General features: G+C 40.2%; 1 protein-coding gene across 9 annotated transcripts in view; it reads right to left on the reverse strand.

The window, feature by feature from the left end:
• The window catches only part of ROBO1 (roundabout guidance receptor 1), a 687,829-nt gene that overhangs the window by 292,577 nt on the left and 370,628 nt on the right, over positions 1-24,624 (reverse strand). The window contains exon 1 of one of the 9 annotated variants that reach the window (XM_077174534.1): positions 2,369-2,820. The exons of the other annotated variants lie outside the window; for them this stretch is intronic. Within the exon in view, the coding sequence (XP_077030649.1) occupies positions 2,369-2,423 (55 nt within the window). The 5' untranslated portion in view covers positions 2,424-2,820. Of the gene's footprint in view, positions 1-2,368; positions 2,821-24,624 lie in introns of those variants that run through there. 9 annotated transcript variants of the gene reach the window in all.

The raw sequence follows: 24,624 nt of genomic DNA on the forward strand, positions 1-24,624 counted from the left end.
TTCTGTATGCAAAGAAGCATTGAAATTACACTGGGAGAATAAGGGAGGAAAGCAGCTATATTCCAATTTTCAACACTATTCAAATTTAAATGTATTCAACATTTATTAACCACAGGCTTACATGAAAGAAGGTACTTCACAGGATCCCACAGAGACAACACCAAGGTAAAAATTAGGGGTTTTAAATTTTAAGTGGTTTACCAATTACTGTTTTAACAAACATTAACCCTCTTACTTTTCCTATTATAATTTTTTTTCTCTTTCCCATCCCCCAATCATTTCCCACCTCTCAGCAGAAGTTTCTAACATCCCATTTAGAGTGTGGCCACACAAACCATTGATTCAGTAGTGGGTGTAAGTGAGGGAAGTGAGACCCTTCAGTGGAAGAGGGAGGAAAGGATCAATCAACTTGCAAGATCAGCTGTCAGCAGAACTCAAAGGATTTCAGTGTGGAAACTGCTGTAGATGACTCCTGTCCTTCCTTCTGCACTGCAGCCATCTGCCCTCAAACTTCATCCTGCCAAAGGTTTCTGGCATCTCCATTGTTCCAGACACAAGACTAAGCATTTGACCACACTCTAGTTGAGGGGAAAATAAATTCCTCCTGGTGAAGGAGCTGAAACAGCATTATTATCTGGTGCTCGTGTCTTATCTTTGTTACTGAGTTTGCTTACATGACAAAATTAAAAGCCTTCATAAAAAAAATGGCTTTTTTCCTTTTTTTTTTTCCCTCTCCAACTCAGCTGGAATCAACATTATTAGAGAGCATCCCCACCCTGGGGGAAAAAAAAAATTACAAAAAAACATTCCATGCAACTTTAGTGAGCATTTATACAATTAAGAGATGAGAGGATTAAAAGATAAATTAATAAAACTGTTTCTTAACTTGGGAGTTTAAAACATCCCAATATATGATCAAGTTACAGAGTACACTATCCATGAAGTCAACTTTTCTTCATAGGTGGAGATGATTGCCATGAAAGATGCAGAAAGAGCAATTGGGTGCAAAGGCTCTTCCCCATTCCATCTGTTTCTTCCATCTTCCATTTGTTTCTTTCCATGTATTGCCAAGGAGGCAATACAGAGAAAAATCAAATTAAAGATGGCATGACTGACATGGTCAAAAGTGAACAGGGCAAGAGCTACTCAGGGATGCAAAGTGTGCCATATCCAAAGCCGCAAAGAACAAACTAATACCTAAGAGCAAAACTTCAGTAGTTAAATTCATGATATAATCTAGAAACAGACATAACTTACTACATTTAGTGACATAATTAAGACTTAGAGCTTCAGGCAGTGAACTTAAGCCTTTCAAAAACTTCATTCATTCATTCATTCTCATGCTACCATAACTTTAACGACTCAAAGGGTTCCTCTGCAAACTTACAGGAATCAATTAAGGTAGAGAAGTCAGCACCCAAATCAACCTTCACTATGGCACAAGCATTCACTGCGTTCCCTTAGCGTGTGACAAAAGGCGTTCCTAAGAACGAGAAGCAACACTGCGGGGAGACAACCCCGTCCTCCGGAGGGAGACAAGGTCCTTGTGCAGAGATAAACCCGAAAAGCCCCCAAGCGCAGCGCGCCCCGGCAGAGCCGCACCCGCTCCCAGCCCCGCTCCGCTCTCACGGGGCGCACGGAGCCAAACCCGCCCTCCACAATGCCCGCTCAGATCTGCAACCTACAGGCACGATAAGATGCCCCAACACGCATAAGCCCCGCGCAAACTGTGCCTAATGAGCATTAATCCCCCCTATCTCCTCGGCCATCTCCCCCACTCCCCCTGAGCACGCCGCCGCTCCACTTCACACACACGTGCGTAAACTTTATTCACAAAACCCATCCCCACAAGCCCTCCCCTGCCTCCCTCACCGCCGTGGTGCCCCCCCACCCTCGGTGGCGGCTGCGCGGGGTTAACCCGGCCCGGGGCTGGGAGGGGGGGATGCGCCAGGGACCGCCCGGGCCAGGGTGCGCGGTACCCGCGGGCAGCCGCACCGAGCGGCACCGCAGCCGCCTCCCGGAGGGTCCCAGCCCGCCGGGGCTCAACACCAGCCGGGGTTACAGCAATGGACCCTCGGGAGCCGCCGGCGGTGGGAGCCCCGGCACCAGGGCAGGACTCGGCGCCGCGCATCCCCCCCGGGCGCCGCTCCCGGCCCCGGGCAGCCCCCACGGCCCCGGGCAGCTCCCGGGGCAAACGCGGGCCGGGCGCCCGCAGGGTGGAAGCCGAGCTTCGTTCCGAGCAAAGGAGGGGGCCGGGAGCTGCGGAGGGGCCAAACTGGGGGAGCGAAGGAGGGAAGGAGGAGAGCGGCTGCGGGAGCGCTGCCACCGCCGCGGCCGCGTATGTGACCCGCCTGCGTGAGGTGGTTACCTGAGGTGACACATATGAATCCAAAGAGGTAAAAGTGAGCAAACTCCGCGATCATTGTCCTCGGGTGGCGCCTGCAAGCAGTCTCATGCCAGAAGAGCGGGGGGAGAAAAGAAGAGCCCCCAGTTGTAATTCCACAGAAGCTTAAGGCAAGCGAGGTTCCCTAATCCCGCCGGACTCCGGGGCGAGCGAGCCCCCTCCGGGCACGGCGCTGTCAGGTCCGCGGGGCTCCAGCCGCACGCCAACTCCGGCCGGCCTCCCCTCTCCTGGCCCGGGCTTTCCTCAGCAGCGCCTTGACACTTCCCAGGACTATCCAAAGCGATAGGAGACAACAAAAGATCCTCGAGTTCCCGCAGCGGAGGTCCGCCGCCTCCCAAGCACAAGTTGCTGCCCTGGCCCCAGACTCCGGGACGAGCCGGTAACGGAGCGCGGCCGGGACGGGCAGGACCGGGAGCTCCGCGAAGTGTCCCCGCCGAGTCACTGCGCGCCCGGCGAGCGGCGGGCAGAGCGCGGCGGCGGAGCGGCGGCAGCGCCCGCTCCCATGGCGGGGGGAGGAGGCGGGCGCGTCGGGGGCCGCGGCGGAGCCCGGCCGCGGTCAGGCGGGGCGGCGGGCAGGGGAGCCCCGGCGGCTGCCCCGAGCCCAGCCCAGCATCGCCGCCGCCCCCGCCCCTGCACGCGGGAATCCCACGCTGGCCCCCGCCCCAGCGCCGGAGGAGGGCACAAGAGGGGCGATGGAAGGAAAGAAGAAAGAAAAGGCAGGGAGAGAGAAGAGGGCGAGCAAAACTTCCCCGGGCCAACGCCCCCGAGCCACCCACCCCAACCGCCCGCCCTCGGTGCGGCGGCTGCGGGAGGAGGAGAGGGAGGAGGAGCGGCTCCTCGCCTTGCCCCGCCGCCGGGGCAGGGGTGCACGAGTCAGGCGGGGCCGCGCCTGAACTTTCTGCTGTCACGTCGAGCCGCTCGCCTCCGCCGCGGGTTTCCCCTTCCCCCTCCCGGCCGCCTCCGCCTCCTGCCCGCGCTGCTGCTGCGGCTGCAGGTCTGGTGCCGCCTCGGGACACCTTAAAGGAGCCGCACCTACACGGCCCCCGCACGCCCCGGGCGGCGCTGCCCGGCCCGGCGCTCCCTCCCCGCCCGCCCCGCCCTGCGCGGAGCCGGCGCCGCCTCTCGCCCCTTCCCCCACGAAGGTAACGCGCGGGGCGGCTCCCGGAGCCCACCGTGCCCCGGGCACGGCACGGACACAAGCACAGGGAGGGGATGGGGGTAGCCCCGGGGGCGCAGAAGTTCAGATTCCCCTCGCCCACCCCCGCTGAAAACAAGCAAAGACACAAAACCCCCGCGCGGGTCTCCACCGGCATTCCCGAGACTGCGCTTCGCCGGGTGGTTCCCAACGCCAAGGCCTGGCCGTGCTCCAAATCTCTAGGAGAAGCATCCTCAAATCGCCACTCCTGCGGCTGAGTGCACGGACAAATACTACAAGAGCAACTCTGCATGGCCATGTCACACCATGAGGTGTAGTGGTGGGGAAAGGAGGGGAACACTGCAGGGAAGAAAGGGAAAGTGGACTGGGAAGAAGTTACACTTCCACCTCACAGAAAAGCTCCAGCTCAATCTATTCCTAGATTTGATTCATTGAGGATTGAATGAGGCAGAAGAAGAAATTTCAATTCCAAGCAGCATATTGAATATATTAATCCCATTGCAAGCAAGTCTGCAGTGGGATAATCAAACTATATATAAAGACTCTTGATGTACTTCCTGTCACAGGATTTATACAGACCCCACGCTGTTATCAGCCAAACAGGTTTGGGTGCTGGCAGCCACCACCATCAGTCAAACCACAAGGAATGTCACTGAGTTTGCCCCATGTTGCGTCCCTCAGGGCAAACTGACCAAAAGTCCAACAACAAAAAGGTCCTGTTCATTGCACTGAGTCTGTTTCAGTCCACTTTTATGAGTATGAGATACATAAAGACAGATTTTCAATCCTGAAAATCAAAACTGGTTTGCATTGGGAAAGGATTCCTGGTTATATGTATACAGTGTATCTGTACCAGCAGCAACCAAACCAGCAAGATTTTCTCCTAAAACTGATGAGAATTGATGGACATCCAAAAGTTAGAAAAACAATCTAGTGTTTTACACCAATTAATTTTCACAGAGAAAAATGGATTGGTGTCCTACTTCAAACACATTTAGAAAGCAGTCATAACTGTGGAATCAGTAGCAGTGAATAACTTTGAATACGAGCAGATTTCTTCAAGCTGTACCTAGCCAACCATTTCTCTTCCTATTCTCTTCCTCTTCATGCATCATCCTGCACTTCATGAAAGAAAAATGCATTAGCACCTCTGCAGTTAAAACCACACAGCAGAAACAGTGAAGAGCCCTGAGATAAGCCTTGAATCCTAGTGAGAAGTTTGAGATTTCAATAAATTAGATTTGGGGTTGTTCTTTTGTAATTGATTAAATAAACAGGAGTCACATGCAGGGCTGAAAATGGGCCTCAAGAGTACATTTATTTCACCTCTGTTCCCAGATAGGGTCAAATATAAGTAAGACCCTAACTAGCAGGTATTTTGTAACCCCTCTTCTATCCATTTCTCATGACTGGAATTTCATACGATATTTAGTTAACCTGTCCCAGTTACTGTATAGTCAGATTCCTTTTTTTTTAAGGCTAGACTAAATACTCTTCTGGAAGAAAACACACCACTATCACCACCAATTACATTTTGAAGACTTTTTTTTTTTATTCCTTCTGTAGTATCAATACTTGGCAGACTCACATTTTGTTGTACCAAATTTTGTACATATTTTAAGTGATTTCATCTCTTTAAAAAGCAAATATAACAGTTACCAGTAGGCCACTCTAAAGGGAATAAATAGGTTCACTTATTCTATGAATGTACCTTCACACATCTATTTTATGTGTGTACATGTATTTATTTACTTCTAAAGTGTCACTCTTAGGTATTCCTCTGTCTATATGGGATATAATCTATTTCCTCTATTTTTGAATTATAAAACGTAATTTTTAATGCATTTCTTTGGCATATGTATTATCCAGCAATGTAAATTAGCCCATTTACTTTGTAACTGACAAGAAACATACAGAATGTGTACAGAAGGTAAATAAAGCATTTTCCTAATCCCAGAGAGTTTTCTCAACCCAAGATGAATCTGTTTCCTGTTCATTAGTGCAATAGTAGGTATCTAGATTCACTCACACTTTTGCTTAGGTAATTTAAAAAAAAATAAAAGGGCCAGTAAAATTTTATGTCATGTCAAAATCTTGTTGTTTGCTTGTTTGCAGTCTTGCTGGCTGCTAATTTGAAATTCACATGCAGAGAAATTCTCCATACAGCCGTGGATTAAATCTCTGAAGCTTGAATGACCTTACCATGTGATCATGAGATGAGCCTACGTAAAACACTTTAAAGCTTTTGTGTCACGGTTACCCCATCTTTAATGAGCCTCTAAGACTGTTTCAATCACTATAAAGAATTTTTTATCCTTTGAGAAGAACAGAGTCATTCTACTGTAGGTACCTATAGTGAAAGTACAGTAGAGCTTCAAAGGCTTGTTCAATTTGTACTGTCTCAGATACTTCATAACATAATGTTTAGCTGTCAGTGCTTTCTTACTTCAGAAAAATTGCTAGGAGTGAATGTATACTGCTCTAATTATCTTTCTTAAAATTCATTTAGATTGTAATAATATATAACAGCTGCTCGGCTGAGTGAATCTCTTCAAATTGTAAGCCTACAGAATTTCATCAGAATGTCTTGTAAGTAATTGACATCATCTTTAATTCTGCAGATGTTCTTACAAAATGTGTGCTATTAAAGCACCCTTATTGTCCTTGATACTGAGACATACAGACATCCGTGTGAGACACACACGTGTATATGTGTGTCTGTCAGAAAATGTTTCTAGGAAAAGAAACATGGCTTTAACCTCTTCAGATGTGGGGAACAGTACATCGATGACTATTATAAAGCAGATGTACTTGCTGTGTTTATTCTGTAATATTTTAAGACTTACACAAACATGTAATTTCTGGGAGAACAGAACTATGAAACACAAAATTACACACGCTGCCTGAGTTTGAGGCACAGGACTTGCATGAAACCTCCAACAAAAAAGGTTCTCCAGAACTGATAGTTGTGATTCAGCAGATGGCACTCTTCCCTCAAAGTGACTAAAATCAGTTCTGCCTTTGATACAAGAGATGATGTGCTTGGAGAGATTATTCAGAAGAGCTTGAACTTCTGTAAGCACTGCAGATCCCAGGCACTTCTCTCCAAGGGCAGAGACAGGCTCACGACATCTTGGATGCGCTGTGGGGGCAAACAGGGAGCCTCTCCACAAACCTCTTTGAACTTCAGAGGTCTCTCCCCCTTCCTGATCTCCAAACTACGGTGTAGCCTCCCGGTTATCAGCGGGGCTGGCTGCCAGGTATCCCTCTGTGCGTGCACTGCGCGGTCACACGCGCTTGTGTCTGCAGAGGCTCACCCAGTTTATCGTCCCGAGGCTGGCAGCCAGGATTACTGAATCGCTGCCTTTATTCTGCAGGCTGCAGCTAACCTCCATTGACATCATAGGGATTATATAGATACAACCAAGTTTCAAAAAGTCTTTCTTCCAGACTCTTTAGGACACCCTGGAAGCGATGCGCTGCATTATTTAGTGAACTGCCTTAAAAAAAAACTATTATAAAGATTTTTTTCTAAGTGTAAGTTGAAATTAGGTGGAAAAATACGAGGAATTATATATACGGGGAATTATATATACATCTCTCTTTGTGTATTTGTCTCTAAGTATATTATGGGCCTTAACCATGGCAGGAATCCTAGCTGAAGTCAATAAACAGACCTGATAGCAGACAGTACATTATTTCAGTGGTATTTTCATTAGGAAAAAAAAAATGGATTTTTCTACATTAGATCTAATCAAGCACTGAAATGTTACAAGAAGGAGCACTGTAAAGGACAGCTGAGTATGAAAAGTGCATGAATAGCAAAAGCTTGAAAACCTACAGTTGCCATATAATTAATTGGGATACTTATTATGAACAAACAAGAAATGTTATTATTTCCATGCCCATATAAGTAAATTTCTGTCTCTTTCTTGACCTGTCTGGTTACTGTTTAAACATGCTGTTCAAAGACATTGTTTTCTTGTGTTTGATTGCTCGACCATACCATGATTTTGCTTTTATTTACATTAATTTTGTGATGTAATCCTTATTTTCTTTGATGTTACTCCTAATTACGCTACTAGTGAATTCAGACTTCCAGTGTCTTTCACTACATACAACATTTAGAATAGCACTCGAGTCATTGCAGAGCAAGGAATAATAGCAATAAAATATAATATTTTAAAATATAATATTTTATTTGCTATGATGAATTCAAAGACAGAGACCCTAAGGAAGCTCAAGCCTCATTATGCTAGGTGTGTAAAAACGCCATGATAAAAGATGCTTTCTTCAAAGGATTTATGAAGCATCACTATCAACATAAAGAACTTAAAGAAAAAAATCACCACTGGCATAAACATGCAAAATCCCATTGAATTTTATCCTTTAATATTCCTTTGTATTAGGGGTGAATGGGTCTTTTCATTTCTGTTCAAAGATGCTATAGCACATCCCCACTGGAAAAAAAAAAAAAATCACTGAAGCTATATTCCTTCTGCTGCCCCAGTAGAAAATGCTAAAGGCATATTTGCTATTCAGTCTACTCAGCAGACTAGCTCAAATGCTTTAAAAATTGTTATAATTTTAGGAAATATTGCCTAGAACTCCTGCTTTGTGGTTTTGTTCATGTTAGTGACAAAATGCTAATCTGCTTAATATGTAATTTATATACAAACAACACAGTATTTATTACAAAACCGGTGTTATCTCTGATATTGCCAAACAAAGAGAGACCTGTCCCTGAAATCTCAGTATTTGCTTTAAATGTTTAACAAATGAGCCATTCAGTGCTCACTATCGCCTTGCCTCAATACGAGGAGTATGAGGGTGTCACCTAGTGGATTGTTCCGGCTGCCTGGAGGAGAGCTCACAAGCCAAATCACCCAAATGGCATTGAATGAACTAACAAAATGAAAGAGAAAGGCTTCTTTTTTTTCTTTATTTAATTACTCCGGGAATTGTGAGAGCTTCAACAGAGCGTTATTATTCTGTAATATCTGCCTTTGGGTTCCCATTCATGCCACAGAATCTGTTGGCACTGAAAAGGGCTGTAAGAATGATGCATCCAAAATTTTGAAGAGAAAATTGCCTATGTTCCTGGATCAGAGGAAAGGTTTAATATTACCAGAGACAACCATTTTAAATGAGTTGCACAAAACTTTTGTTTGAGATTACAAATAATAAGTGGAAGAAAGTTCCTGTCCGTTTCATCAATTATATTTTTAGAGAAGGAGCTATTCCATGGTTTTCAGCAGGCCATCAAAAAAAGGGGGGTTTGCATGTTATAATTTGAGATTGCTGTATGCATTTATAATTCATGAATAGTTAAGGTTAACCTTAGCAATCTGGAGATGAAAAGGATTACATAAACTATCCTTCTTATTTCTTTGATTGAATTACTGCACATGTTTAAAGCAGACGCCACTTAAGAAGTGAATACCTGCAGTGAATTAACTCAGTCAAATGCAAAGCAGATACCCAGCCAGCTCACCCAGTACCATTGCAATTGCATGTTGAAATTTAAAATAACCAGCATACAATTTATAATTGCATGATGAAAGCCTATCTGATCCCATATATTTAACCTCTTTTAATTAAAAAAATGCTTACTATAGTTTTAATATTGCATTCTGCCCTTGAGTGGAGGAAGGGAAGAAAGCAAGGATGGAACTACAGATGATAAAGACATCCTATTTTCGTGCCTAGAGCGTGCATTTGAATTACACCCCCTGAAATTCTTCAGTGTGTGCTGTGTGACCAGCATGGGAAGAGGAGCAAGTCTTTGCCCCATGGTGGTATGATTATTTTTTTGTGTCAGGAGTACATCCTACCCATCAGCAGACACAGTATGCTATTGGAAGCAGCAGCAAAAATCTTGCATTAGCAGTACCCTTTGCTGGCCTTGCTGCTGGTGCCCTGCCATAATATGTCTGTTTTAATGAGCAAGGGGATCTGCCTTCCTCTGTGTAGGAGGGCCTGCACATCCTTAGCCTTTTCTGCATATACAAAATACACACAGTCAATCTAAAATTCCTTGAAAAATACCCCTGGTGAAAAGGTATGAAGACCCCAGAAATCCTTATCCATATTAAAAGCTCTCAGAATCACTCTTCAAGAGAACTGTGAAAGTGTATATTACTTAATTTAATTAGAAAAAGAAAATGTATAAAGGCATTTCAGTTGTTTGACTACAAACTACCTCTACTTTTTGAGGTAGGAAATGAAGAAAAGGAAGAAAAGGTTAGTTAAATTCCTCACCCTCAAAACAGAGGACAGAGTTCTGTTGATCAGAAGCATCTTATTCTGCTAGATATTAAAAGTTTTCTGGCCCTTAGAAGCATTTCTCCACTCTTTGGGACATAGAATTATTTGGGGATTTTCTTTTTTCATGTATTTTGTCTTGTCAACACTGTTGGTCTAGATCCTAGTGGATTCTGCTGTGAAGTGCCCAGGTGATGCACATTGAGGAGTTCAGTAGGAGACACTGCAAAGTACTAAACCTGCAGGGCAAGTAAGGATTACTGCTGAGGGAGGGAATACTGTCAATGAGCCTTGTATATCCATTCATACAGCAAGCTATTTCATTTTGAAACAGTTCCTTCCAGCAGCAGTACCAGGCTTCCATACCTCATCCATCTCCTTCTGCACAGAAGGTCAGACTGCCTTCAGAATAGGGGGAAAAAAGGAAAACAAGCTAGAGGGAAGGCCTTGGGCCCCAGCTAAATATTTCATTAAAAAGAAAACTGGTCTTGCATGTGTTCTCTTTAAAACCTCCCAAAGGACAAATCTGTCAGGGAACGTCTCCATAGTTAGGAGCATCCAGTAACACAACTATTCCTCCCACTCTCCGAGACGGCCTGACACAAGCCAGCTCCAGTGCAGAAGCTGAGTAAATATTCTCTGCTGGTGCCAAGGCTGAGCTAACACAGGTTGTGTCTCAACAGGCCTTATTAGCTCAGGCTCATTACTGTAATAACCGGGCTCCGTGGCAGCAGGAGCTGCAGGAGCTGCTCCTGGCGCTGCAGACATGCCGTCAGCGCGCTCCTCCTCTTCTTCCCGGAGATTCGCTCATTGCTTTGCGAGCCGGCAGCTGCTCCTCTCAAAAAGCTCTCCTGGCATACGAGACCATTTCAAAAATTGTGGGGTAGTGGAAGGTTGTGAAGTGCTGGCAGGGCAGGGGATCACGCCTGCTGCACTGTAATGGCTTTTTTCCCAAGTACAAAGCACGACCTTAGGCAAAGATCATGCAGGTATACAACTTCCACTTTCCTCTTCTGTCACCTCTTAACAGAGAAAATTACACACTGAGCACCTTAAAAATGCAGCAATATGCTTTCAAATAAAAAGTTGACAATTCTCCTATTTCTTTTATATAAATGAACAAGTTCTGCACCATCCTAGTTGTTACTCGGTAAACATAATTTAGCTTTTACCCTCAGCTGCACTGCTGGACAAACAGCCTACTGTTTAGCTGGAGTGCACAGTCAGAGCTTCATGGGCTCACAAAACCCACTTCAAAGAACACAACAAGAACAGAAAAATTGCTTTTTAAATCTTACTGCCGTACGGGCACAGGACCAGCATGGCAGTTCAGATAGCAGTATCAGACTAAATAAATATTAAGACTGAAGAAAGTCTCAGGCAAAGTTCCTACAGACCACAATAGGAGAGGATACTATCTGGGATCTGCACCTTCCACATATGATCCCTGTAGCTGTAGTTCTTAGGTGAGTAAGAGAGCAGCAGTGAGACACAAACATTATGTGTCAAAACCATAATTTGAAATTTACACCTACGCACAAAGATGAAGAAAATTATTCCAAATAATTTTGCATTATTTATTTATTAAATTATTTCAGGTTTTATTTCAACTGACATTTTGAGGTGTTGCTTCATAATGATGGGGCTGAGAAACCGTCTGTTTTTTGTGTGTTCGAAAGAGATAGTCTCACATGGAGGTAATAACCTTAGGCCAGGGGAGATTTCATTGTCACTCAGAGGGTTTTTAATATTGAAATTTTGCATATTGCCATGGAAAGTTTCTACAAACCAAGAGGGAACTCTTTTTAAGTGGTAGAATAAGCTATTCGCCTGAGTAGAAGTTGGGGAGATTTTATTCAGGCATATTCAGTTGGTTCTCATTATGAACAACTTTATATTTCATTGTAAAATTTTATATTTGCCTCCCAACTTTTAAGAAAATATACACACTTACTTTTTGACACGTATTTTGGTATGCAATATTACTTGTGCTGCAAGATTTGCATTTTGATTTATTGAAGAAAACGAGGTTTAAAACCCTGACTTATTATAATGGGGAAATCCTCACAATCAACTCAATGTGATGATAAATACATGTCTTTCAGTAAAGTACTTATCTAACCTCCAATGTACTTTGTTCTTATCTGGATGGATTCCAAAATATACAGTTTCACGTGAATTATGCTGTAATGCCCTCTGCTGGTACTGAGCTAGTAAAAGCACTCTAAATTTCCTTTGTAGTTCACCTGAAAAGGTACAAAAATGGCATGAAGACCTTGGGTTCAAACCATCATAAAGTTCTACCAGTACCCTAGGCTGATTACAGACTCTAATAAGGCATTTTTAAAATAAAACTGGCCAACTTGATCTTAAAAAATACCAAATTTGACATAAGCTTTTTACAAAGTTGCCAAGACCCTCAAGGTTTCTCAAGAAAGAATATTTGCTAAATTCTCAAAGTCCTGTGAAAAATTCCATAGCTAAAGGAATAAACTATTAAAGATCATCAAATGAAATTTATTTAACTTCAAGCACTTGATACTGCATTAGGAAGTCAAGACTGAAAATCTTACAAAAAATCTTACAAAATCTAGTGATAATGTTTGATTTCAGAATTTCAAAGCCTTTGGCTTATATTGCACCAGTCAAACACAGGCTAATATTCATAGGCTGAAGCCACTCTTCAAGTAAGAAACTGAATATATGTACTAGAACTTACATTGTAACTTTGGTTGATATTTTAAATGTCTTAAAAAAAAAGGGGATGACAACTCAGACAGTTAAGTACAGCTGTACCAAAGGATCCTGCTTCAATACTTTTATGGCATGAATATGTGGAAAAAAGGAAATACTGAAAAATCAACTAAAGTTTTTCCCTGCTCGACTTATTACTGCCTGACAGAAGGCTTAGTGAGAAGCTACCCATTCCCAAGGAGTTAATTAGTACCTTCTGTGAATAAATACCAATCACACCAACATCTTATATGCAGCAAGATTAAACAAGTAATGTTTTTTAAAGTTCTGTATCCTTTGAAGTATGCTTGGTTAAAATTGCATTAATTAGATAGCATAATGCTAAAAATAAGGTTAGGGTATTCTTGTTTTTGTCTTTCTTTTCTCTCTGAACACAGAGTAAAAATTATAAACCTGGCCCAAATTTGGCATCATGGAAACATGAATGAGATTTTCAAAAGTGCTTTGCAGAGGGGGATGTTCAACTGCCACTGAAAGAACTCCCCTTGGTATTTTTGAAAATCCTACCCTTAACCCTTTATTAAGAATCCCTTGAAAGAGATTTTTGCTTGAAGCCATAAATCTGCCCATCACATATGCAGCGAGAATCAGCAATTAACAGGAGACATGAAGGATTTTCTTGATTACAGTTTGGACAAGCATTTCTCTGGAGAGCTGCTGCTTTTGTTCAAAATCAGCCTGTCTCCTCCGTGTTTGAGCAGGCTGTATGCTTCACCTTCAGAATCCAGAGAATTTTAGTGCCACAGAAACACGGCCTTGAATGGCCAAAAATGTGTATGTTATAGATCAGACAAAATCTTAGTGTTGTTCCACATCATTTCTGATGGCAAAAGCTGGCATCTGAAATGATGCTCTGCTTTTGTGGGACACAGTGGCATTGCACACAAATGATGACTACATTCAATGTGGTAATAAACACATTAAAGGCAAACATTTGCTCTCAAGACTATTGTGTAGATTTAGCCTAATCCTGAGAGGATTTCAGGTTCTTGGATCTGCCATGTCCTAAGCTGGCAGTAGCTTGAGGTGACAACCCACTGCCTGAGAGCAGGCGTGGGAGGCATGCCTGCCACTTTCCAGATATGTGGGAAAAGCTGGAGTCCATCTGTTTTCTTCCCCAACATTTTTAATGATTTGCCATGTCTCTGATTAAATATGTTATTTAAGCTGAAGAGAAGAGACAAGTTTTAAACAGCATAATGCAGTTCTCTCTTTGAAATCTGCTTTACCACCATAAAGATTGCAGTGACTTTTACTTCATCTGTTTGGGTTTATGTTTGAAACTTCACTTACTAACTACAGGAAACAGTTACATCAGTGATCAGATTTCCTATCAATGAAATAATGTGATGCCTAGCTAGCCTGTGAGAAATCTGCTTTGTTGCTACTCTGGAAGATATTGCCCAATGTAGTCTAGAAAAGTAACATTTATGAATTTTCTCTTATCACTACTGGTAACTCTAGTCCCAATTATATGTCATCATTTCCTACTTAATAAGTTTGAATTGTGTGCAGTGGTTAAAACAAGACATGCTAAAGAAAAGCCTATTCTTTTACTACCCACTGGATTCAGGAGAAACTATTCATTTGGCACTGAATTTTCACTTAAATGGCAGAGAGACTGAAGTCCACTGTGAAAAACCCCTGTTACAGAGAGGGGAGGACATATTTTTAGAATCTTGCTACACAAACATAGATTGGTGCAGAATTTTAACAATATAAATAAACTTGCTCCTCAAATGCTCCCATGCTCATCATGACAAAACATAGGTCTAGCTCTGAATAGCAATAAAACAAATCTGTCTTGGAGTGAACCTTGCTGTTCCAGGAATGGCAGCTATTCCCATGGCACAGCAATATTCCCTGTTTCTCAGAAACAAAAACACACTAGCAGCAACGGGCAGAGGGGAGGACAGGAAGTCCTTGACCCCTCTATTTCTAAGCAGGTGACAACCCCAGAAGTCTGACTGAGATTCCATGGCCATAAACTGGAGCCAGAAAACCCATAGGATCCAAAATCCTTATGTTCTGTCCGCTCATCCTTGCCATCTGAAACACTGCCATGTCCAATATTAACACAGCAATTCTACCCCATGTGGCCTGAGGTCATGAGTTGTGGGATAATGTCAAAGTCTTATTTCTGTCATATCCTGGAAAACCAGGACCAATGTATTTGTACCTACAGGGAAAAAAAAAAACAGAAATAAAACCATATAAATATATTTTGGGGCACACTTATACCTACCTGTTAACAAGTTTAGTAAGACATGAAATAGATCTCTATTTTGAAATCAAGCAGCAGGTTCTGGAAGTGATACTTACAAACAGATTATTAGTACAAACAGCCTCTAATAACACAGTACTGAAGAGTCAAGGGAATAAATGGAATTTTCATTTCTTGATCCCTGCAAATTAAGATAAGGTGCTTTTCTGGAATCCTTAAGCAAATACCAGTGTGTCTTATGGATCCCAGCAGAGGGGTTAAATGGGTGAAATTTAAATGCCTTTTATCACAATTAATCAAGTGATCCTTTTTTTTTTTATCATAGATGTCACAAGTTGAATGATACCAGACAATATATTATTTATGAGATGAACATAAGTATTTTAAAAATTATATATTACAAGTGATTGAAAAGGTTTTATTTATATCTGTAAGTATAACCACGCCACAGCTTGCAAGTGATTCTTTTGTAGTCTATTGACAAAAATGAACATAGATCCAAAACATGATAGCCCATACCTACAAAATGGGGATGAATTATTCCTTTGTCACCCCTTCAGTTTGTGGTTTACAAACTACAACACAAGCTGATTATATTGATGCTCCTAATTATGAAAGTTAGGGGAATTTTCATATCTTTCACTGAAGTAATGTCTTCAGTTGATTAGAAGTAAGATTGGAAAACAAATCTTTCAATGAAATATGCAACACAGAGTTCTACTAAATACAATCACACATTGCTCAGCAAAGCTGCCAATAAAGTGAAACAAATACAACTCCTCAAATATTTCAATGAAATGAGTAATTAACAGTTTTCTAGTATGGAGCTTCATGGAGTATAAAGAATAAATCTCATAAAATAAAGGCAAGATACTAACAAGCCAACTTCATGCAGAATTCCAACTCCTGAAAGGTCTGAAGCCTCAGGCACTTAGAATTTACTGTTCTCATTCACAGAAATGATTTGCAGACCTGAATGAATATTTTAGAGTTTTTTCTTGGAGTCAAATGATCCATCTGTTTACTAAAACAATTCACCACAAAGCCAAAGGGGTCATTTCAGGGTAAAACCTCCATCTCAGCAAAGGGTAAACCAAACAGGGTGTCAAGTTGAACTATTTGAAGTATAAAGTAACATGAGATAACATTTGATGATGGTCAGATTGTACGATCTTTCTGCTCCAGCATTTTTAAGACTGAGATACAAAGAATTATTTTCTTGGAAGGTATTAAATTAACAGAGATTTCTATTTCTATGGCATTATCCCAGTTTTCCACTGCTGAGCAGTGTTGATAATGAACATTATTTGTAAAAATGAATATATTCTCCAGCTTACAGGCACACCACCACACAAGGGAGTGTTTTCAGCAGGCTATGAATGTGTAAGTTGAATCAAGGCAAGAGGCGTAAGCCACACAACTTTTTCATCTTATTCCATGAGAGAAGACGAATGGAAGAATGAGAATGAGAGATACGATTTATTTTGAATTGTTAATTTGCAGTAAAATTGCCATGTTTTATGTGGGACTTGGTGGCAAGGGAAAACCAATAAAATAAATACAGTAGGAATATGTTTGTCTGAACTGAAACGATACTGTATCTCCTAATTTTAGCATTGCCAAAGATTTCAGTGGTGTTAGATATACAATACATCTTCTACTATAAAAGGGTGAACTCCCTATTACTGGCTATATTCTCAAAATTAGGACCAATTTTTGCTTCCTAAAATAGAAAAGATAATAGAGTACTTGCCATAATTCTTCAAATACAATCATCATTACCAAGAATTACCAGAATCTATAGAAAATAAAATCTGTTCTCAGTGACCTGATTCCCTCCAGTTGTGGTGCTTCTTTCTACTAATCCTTGCTCTGGAAACAGGCAGGTGTAAACACTGTATTAGATCTCAGTGTTCTGGGTTGGAAGACACCCACAAGGATCACCAAGTCCAACTCTTCCATGAATAGCCCATATAGAGATCAAACCCACAACAGTGCAGAGTCTAGTGGAGGAAAATAAATTAAGTACAAAAACCTGCATTGAGAGTATTCTGTATAATCTTCCAACTTAAAACCTTATCCGATGGGTAGAAGTACAGCTCTGGGTCCTCATCAGAGTTTATTGATGCATTTGCATCATCACACACAGTACAGCTCCTTGTACCCCAGGGACTGTTCTGGTTAACACAGATTTCCTTTCCATGAACATAAATATCAGTCATCACCTCCATCAAAAAATTCCAGGATAATTGGTTTTACGCATATACTTTTCAAAAGTTTTTTTTTTTTTTTTTTCCCTAAAGCCACAGTGGAAATTTGTAGACGTTTTTGGTTTTGTTTTTGGTTTGGTTTTTTTCTATTTTTTGGTGGGTTTTTGTTCGGGTTGCTTTTTGTTTGTTTTTTTTTTTGGGGGGGGGGGGTTGGTGGTTTATTCTTTTTTGTTCTTTTTTTTTTCATTAAAGGATTCCATGTACCTTGTTTGGAGCAGTGTTTCAAATCAAAGGTCAGCTTTCTATAAGCGAGTTCTGTGCTGGTTCCATTTGCAGCCAACATGAGAAACAGGCTCACTCCAGAGGCTCTCTAATGGATGATCTTAGCATTTGTTTTAGAGCTGGTGAATCATCTTCTGCAAGTGCCTCTTTCTGCCAGATTGGTTTAGACTTTTCACACACCTAAAGTTAGGCAAGATAAGTCAATCTTTACATGTAATACTTGAGTGCAGAACTTTGCTTTGTTTGGAAAAGGTTTTCACAAAAGGTGTCTTCAATATCTTGTTTTAGATTTATTTAACACAGCACTTTGAGTTAGCAGTCTTTGCTACAAACTCTTGAAGAAGCAATGAAACTCTTTTTTTAAATAAGAGTGCTGAACTTGAGCTGTTTGGCCGAATCATGGATTATCTGATATGATCATCTGAAACAAGCAGCTCAGCTTCCTTGATTATTTTCCCTGAATATTCTACAACCGTTGTTTTCCCTGAATATTCTACAACAGTTGTTTGTGTTAATTAATTAACACAATTAATTAGAAACTGAAGTAGCTAAAGAAAGGGGTGGACTAATTAACCTGCAGTTTCCTGTAACACCATAACAATTCTCCTACTATTATGCAAAAGACAAACAATTTCTTTTCCTAGCCAGAAATTTTCCGGTACAAGAGGAAATTGCTCAAGTCACAGCAAAGGACCTCTATTGAGTCTATTGAGAAGGAAATGAAGACAGAAGGAAAGGAAGAAGGAAAGGAAGAAGGAAAGAAGGAAAGAAGGAAAAAAAGAGAGAAAGAAAGAGAGAAAGAAAGAGAGAGAGAGAAAGTGAGAAAGAGAAAGAAAGAAAGAAAGAAAGAAAGAAAGAAAGAAAGAAAGAAAGAAAGAAAGAAAGAAAAAGAAAGAAAGAAAGAAAGAAAGAAAGAAAGAAAGAAAGAAAGAAAGAAAGAAAGAAAGAAAGAAAGAAAGAAAGAAAGAAAGAAAGAAAGAAAGAAAGAAAGAAAGAAAGAAAGAAAGAAAGAAAGAAAGAAAGAAAGAAAGAAAGAAAGAAAGAAAGAAAGAAAGAAAGAAAGTTAGTTAATTATTTAGTTGTGTCTCCTGGCTATGAAACCACTGGAGTTTCCTGTGTTTTGCCGTGTTCTGTACAGTACATATGAAGTGTGATGACAATGATGGTGGTAAGGAGTTGATTCTTGCTTTAATCTGTTTTCAAATCTCTCTTGAGTTTTAACACCCAGACAAGTGTTTAATCCTTATGTCTTGCCTTCAAAGCCACAGATAGATTCCTACAAAGGTCTTTAGATAAACAGTAAAAACGCTGAATGTTGTGAAAACATACGTGTTTCTTCTTTCAGATCCACTCCTTTGTATATTTCTTTTTATTAGTTTTAAGATTATTAGACACAGTGGCTAGAGATAAAATACTGATATTACATAGATTTAATCTCATAAGAATACAGATGCCATCTTTAAAATGATTTAAACCATACAGGTGCTTTATATTAATCAAGTTTTTTTTGCTTTGAGTGTAACTGTGTCAATTGAGGTGCTTATCTGTTCATGTTCTGTTCAAATAAATTACTGCTAATCATGTTTGAGGGCATGTTTAAGAGGTTTTAGACTGGTAACAGATATCACACCTTTTCAAAACTATCATAAATATTATACTGTAACAGCCAGAGTGCATCTGGATAACATGAATTTAATTGAATTGATTCATAACCATTGCCACCTACTGTGCTGCAGTAACCAACCCTAAAAGAATGTTGTTATTAGACTGTGCAGAGTACACTTGAACTACACAGTAAATATTTTTGAGGTGGGTACCACAGCCTCACCCATTTGACAATCACTTTATATTCCCATATTACAGTTTTTAAGTATTTATTGCAAGATTGTGACCTGTGCTATATATTCAAACTTGTTGTGGGAGTAGGCTGTTAGCAGGAGAAGCAAAAGAACCAAAGATATGATTTTCATTTCTCATTGGGAAACACAGTTTTAAACTGGAGGAAGACACCAGGATTCAAATTTATTCAAGTGAAAAAAATCAAATTTTTGAGACTGAAAACACAGAGGTTCATGTGAGGTACTTCTACTGAGCTGTAACCCTGCTGTTTTAAGTATCACCAACTAAATTATTTTCAGAATGGAAAGATTATCAAGTTGAGACTAATAAAAGTGTTTGCAAGTAGCAAAGAACACAATGGAAAAGATACAGTGTGACTTGGCTGATGTCACAAGGTAGGGCCATACAAAGTGGTCACTGAGAGAAGGGAGTAGGAGAAGGAAAAAGGATTTGGAAAATTTGACCATGAATTTCATGAGATGATATTATGCTACCAGAAGGAGATAAAAGGGGAAAAGTGAGGGAGGGGAAATTGGAGAACTAATACTGAGAAGAGTTCAGTTAGAATACATTGAAGGGAACCAGGGAACAGGCAGATGCAGAAGCTGAGAAAAAGTGACAGCCATGCCCTAATGAGAAAGTGGAAAGGATTAGAATGGCTTCAGTATGTCTAGCAGCATAGCATCAACCTGAGAAACCTAATGACTTTTGGGAACTTAAACAAGGCCTCATATCTAGTCTGGATGCTATCAAGGCAAATGAAAATCTTTAGCAGCAGCACCACTTGAGTTCTTATTCCAGTGTTATGACAGTTACTGTTCATCAAAAGGCTGCACTGTTGAGAGCAGGACTGGCTTATGCATTATATATCTGAATAGAAAAAAACCCTCATCTTCTGAGCATACAGGAGTTCCTACCCCTTTCTAAATAATACTCCCCTCCTTATTTCCTTTGACAGGAGTCAAAATGTTCAGTGTTTGACAGGGACTGAGCCTTAAGAATTGTCTCCAATCATCACTGTCTTTCTGCTTTCCTCTTGGCTGCCTATTTTGTGAAATATGATTTCCCAAGCCCAGTGCCAGCCACCAGTGTTCTTCAATCAAATTCTTCGTAGAGACTCACAAGTGTCACATCAACCAGTCCAGCACCTCATTATAAAACAGAGGGTGAAACATTGGGAAAAGAAAGCAAACAGAAAAGAAAAATGTAAATAGCATCACTTCTTGGTTACCAGGTGCATTTTATCTTATCTCTCTCTGTCTCCCAGGCTGTAAATTCCTCAGGGATAAGGGCTGTTTTAACAAGTGCCTTTTCCAGTGTTTATCACAGTATCATGCATATGTTCTAGCACAGTGACAAATCTGTCACAGAGCTACTTTTCAGCTATTGTGCCTTATCTTATGTGATAATTCTTTGGGGTTATTAATTATTATGTCACATGATTTCTCTTTTGCCATGGTAAAACAAAAATCAAGCAATTTTGATTTCATTGTCCTCTTTCTAAGAAATTTGTGCCAAGCCTAATTTCTCATCAGCCTGAAACATTAGGCATTGCATGAATAAAATAAGTATTCAATCTTTTCACTCTCACCTTCTTTATGCTGATATTTGCTGCTGCTTTGTAAAATTTCACCATGCTGGTCAGATTACATGAGATTTAGCAGACTGAACTATCTTTATATCAAATTGCAGAAGATTTCTAAAACCTGTCCTAAACTTGCCATAGAGCCCTGCATTCGAAGCAATACTGTTCACCTATTAGTCAACAGCACAGTCAAAGCATCCGTGATTTTATGTCTCCATCCAATTTCTTCTTGGTTGTATTCCTGCACAACCTTTTCACTTTATGTGTTCTTATTTCAGGTAATGTCAATGTAATTTAATTCCAAATTCATGGCATACTGTGGTTTTTAACCAAGCTCTGTCTCATACTTATCCTTGGGGCAAAGGTGTGTGGGTGAGCACTTTCTTTGCACTGTTTATAGCCCAAATTTGCATTTTTTCCTCCACCTAACAGGAATTAAAACTAAAGGAGGAATTTTGCCATTTTTGCTTTTTTTGGTACAGTGATCCTTTACACCTTCTATTCATAATCCAAAATTTCAATGGCAGTATTTCTTGTTTAATTAATTTATTTTCTGCATTATTATTATTTTCTAAAATTATTTAATTGATTTAGTTTCCTAATCTGTTTTTTTTTTTTTTACTATCTCGGTGAAGTGGGTAAGTTGTATAGGTAAAAAGAATTTTTCCTGGTGGTTTAATTGTGTCAGATGGTTAAAAAAGTATGATTTATTGTCTGAGAGATCACAATTTAAGAAGGTAAACTCCAATTGAATTTTACATCAGCATCTTCTATGCATATAAAGTGGAATTTCAATTTGCCTACAAGCCTAACAGTCCACTCTCAAACCTATATGTTAATACATGTTTTATTCCTTCAGGTAAACCAGAGCATGTTCATACTAGGACTGTGTGAGAACAGGTCATATGGCTTATATTCAGTGACTGAGAGCAATATTTCACATTTGAGCTAACAAGACACAGGAGAGCTGTTCCACAGCTCTCAGCCTCTTATTTCTCATGTATAGACTTCATAGTTGCTGGTATTAAGAGCAGAGCTAACCCCAAAGTTTCAGTGGGCTGACAAGCAATGTCACCTGTGTCACTCCATTTCCTTGGAGAGGAAATGGGTGTGCTGTTGCATAACTTCCCTCAAGCATCCATGTGGAATAGAATTACGTATTTGTAATTTGTATTTGTATTTAGGACTGGCCACCACCATTTTGTGGCCAGTCCTAAATAGAAAATACACACCCTTTTATGTGTGCCAGAACACATCCATAGACTTTCAAGTGATAAAAAGCAGCAGAGAATTTGGGGCTATGTATTTTTTTTTTTCTTCCTAAACCTCAGGTTTTAGAGTCCTAGTTCATCTAAAGCTACTTTAAATGAAAAGTGCTGCTGATAAGCAGGACTCCTAAGTCCTACTGCTTGCCAGAACCAGGAGGTCTGAGATTACTGATTACTTAAAAAAAAACTAATTTGGAACCAGCTGCAGGCTACTGAGAACTAGTGCAAATGCAACCAATGGCTTATTTTGTTAGGGTTTGGTTGGTTATTTTCTTAGATTCTGCGTATGAAAGATTTAGGCAGCTGTAAAGGAAGGAGCTGAGATTTCCTCCCATCTGGTGTGGGGAAAGCCAGCCAGGGAGTTAGTGTGGGATAACACAGGCTCTCCAGTCAGGTTTTCCCTGGTAATTGCCATGAGGAAGCAAGGACTCACTAGGATGTACATTTTGCTGTACATCCCCTGTGCGGAAGGGGTAAAGCAAAGGTAATGCTTATTTAACAAGGTTCCATGCCTATGAATAACATTTTCTGCCTCACACTGAATTCCAGGTCTCAACATACGTGACAGAAATATATCCATTTGCTACAGGATGAAACGCTACACCTAACCTATAATCACTGGAAGGCTTATTTTTTAAAACTCTCCATTTGCTATTGATATAAAGACATTTTCCCGTTAAAATGAAAGAACACTAAAGATATCATGCTGTGGAAATTATGCAAATTTAACAAAGTCCATACAAACCAATTAGTTTCAAGATCAGAGGTGACATATTTTCTAATTAATACCAGTTTAAGCTTCTATTTATGAGCCTATAAATAAATATGCCCTCACAGGAACATGTACAAAAGAAGACAGACTATCTACAGAAGAGGACCAGGTTATTTTTTGTACCACTATGTTATACTAATATAATAAATATTATAATATTTATATATTATATATTATACCATATATATATTATACTATATATACTATATATATTATACTATTTTATACTATGTATTGCATATTATACTATATTATATTGTATATATTATATTATATTAATGTAATACATATTTATAATGGTTATTATTATAAATAATAATTCTGAAGAACAGCTTATTGATAATTTACAGAATTTCTATTATTGCCCTGTATTTATGAGTTTACACAGGAGTTACAGACTCAAAATTTGCTAAGACCATGGACATAATGGCTAGATCCCTGGGGAGCCTTATAACAGAGCCTTTGATTCAGGATATACCACAGCAAGCATTCATTTGGGGGCTTTCCTTGTGTCCACAGTAACACCACCTGCCTTAAAATGGCTGCTTTGAGCCAGCTCTCCCCCAGAGCAGGCAGTCAACTACTGCTCTCCAGTGCATTGCTGCCTCTTAATAGCCATGCACTACTTTTTTTCCCAAATTCCGCAGCATCTATTCATTTGGGAGTCTGTGGCAAGCTGGACTGAGGCCAAATATTAGTCCCCCTGCTCTGCCTGCTTCTGGCAGGATGGCCATCCACAAACCTGTTGCTTGGAGCAGGATTAGCAGAGGTGTGTGGAAATTGCACTCATGGCTTCAAAGAGAACTCGCAACACTCTCTTTTTTACTATTCCGGAAAATTAAGAAATGAAGACATGAAGCTTGAAGTATTTGGTTGCTGAAGAGGATGTTCTTTAAAGTTTCTCTTTACTGCTAAAGTACGCAATCAGTTCCATGAGAAGCATTTAAAAAAGGAAAACTTAAATACCTCAATCTTTCTCCTATTAAATCACTGCATTTTTATTTTCTCTTTTTACCCTCTTTAGATTATTTTTCACTCATCTGGTATGTTTTGATTTTGATAAATCACCATTTCAAAGGAAAAGTTGTTTTACTAAACATTAATTCCCATTTCACACATTAACTTTCCTGCCAAAGAATTTGATTTTGCACCAGCTATCCCTGTAGAAAGGCTGTACCAGAATTTTACTCCTCTGATGCACAGATGCATTTTCCTAATTTATAAATCTATTTTTGGCCATTTTATGCCTCCTTTGCATGGTGCCAACATCACCTTTATGTCTGATCATAACCTTCTCTTTCTCTGATGTATGCTTTTGGGAACAAACCTTCTTCCTCAACTTTGTTTCTGCATCACTGTTTACCAGTTGTCATCTTGTGATTGATATGTACACTCAGGTGGTTTTCCTTTATCATTCCACAATCCTGAATTCTCAAATTTGTGGTAGATAATCTAGGCCCTCTAGTTTATGACCTTGCTCTTCACATACTCAGTCTCGCTTCAGTTTTGGTAGTCTTTACAAATTTCAATACGAATTCAATACAAATTTCTCTAAATGTTGTTCTGATATCCTTCTCTATTTATGATATCTCCAAATCTTGCCAAACATCATATTCTTATACAAGGATGGTTAGGAAAAAAGTAATCTAGGACAGAGCAAAGACAAGTTTTTGAAAGGTAACTACACTGTTACTTTATTTCAGCTTCAATATTTCTATAGTTCACCCTTCAGCATCACCCTTTGGTTTTCTGATTCAACTTACTGATATCTACACTAATTTCAGTGTTCTGCACTGTACTTTAATTTTTGGTTATGTTAAAAAATAATTTAAAAAATGTACCCAAGTCCAGGTATATAGAGCTTCA

The sequence above is a fragment of the Agelaius phoeniceus genome, chromosome 2 (assembly GCF_051311805.1).
Source record: "Agelaius phoeniceus isolate bAgePho1 chromosome 2, bAgePho1.hap1, whole genome shotgun sequence".
NCBI classification, from domain to species: Eukaryota; Metazoa; Chordata; class Aves; order Passeriformes; family Icteridae; genus Agelaius; species Agelaius phoeniceus.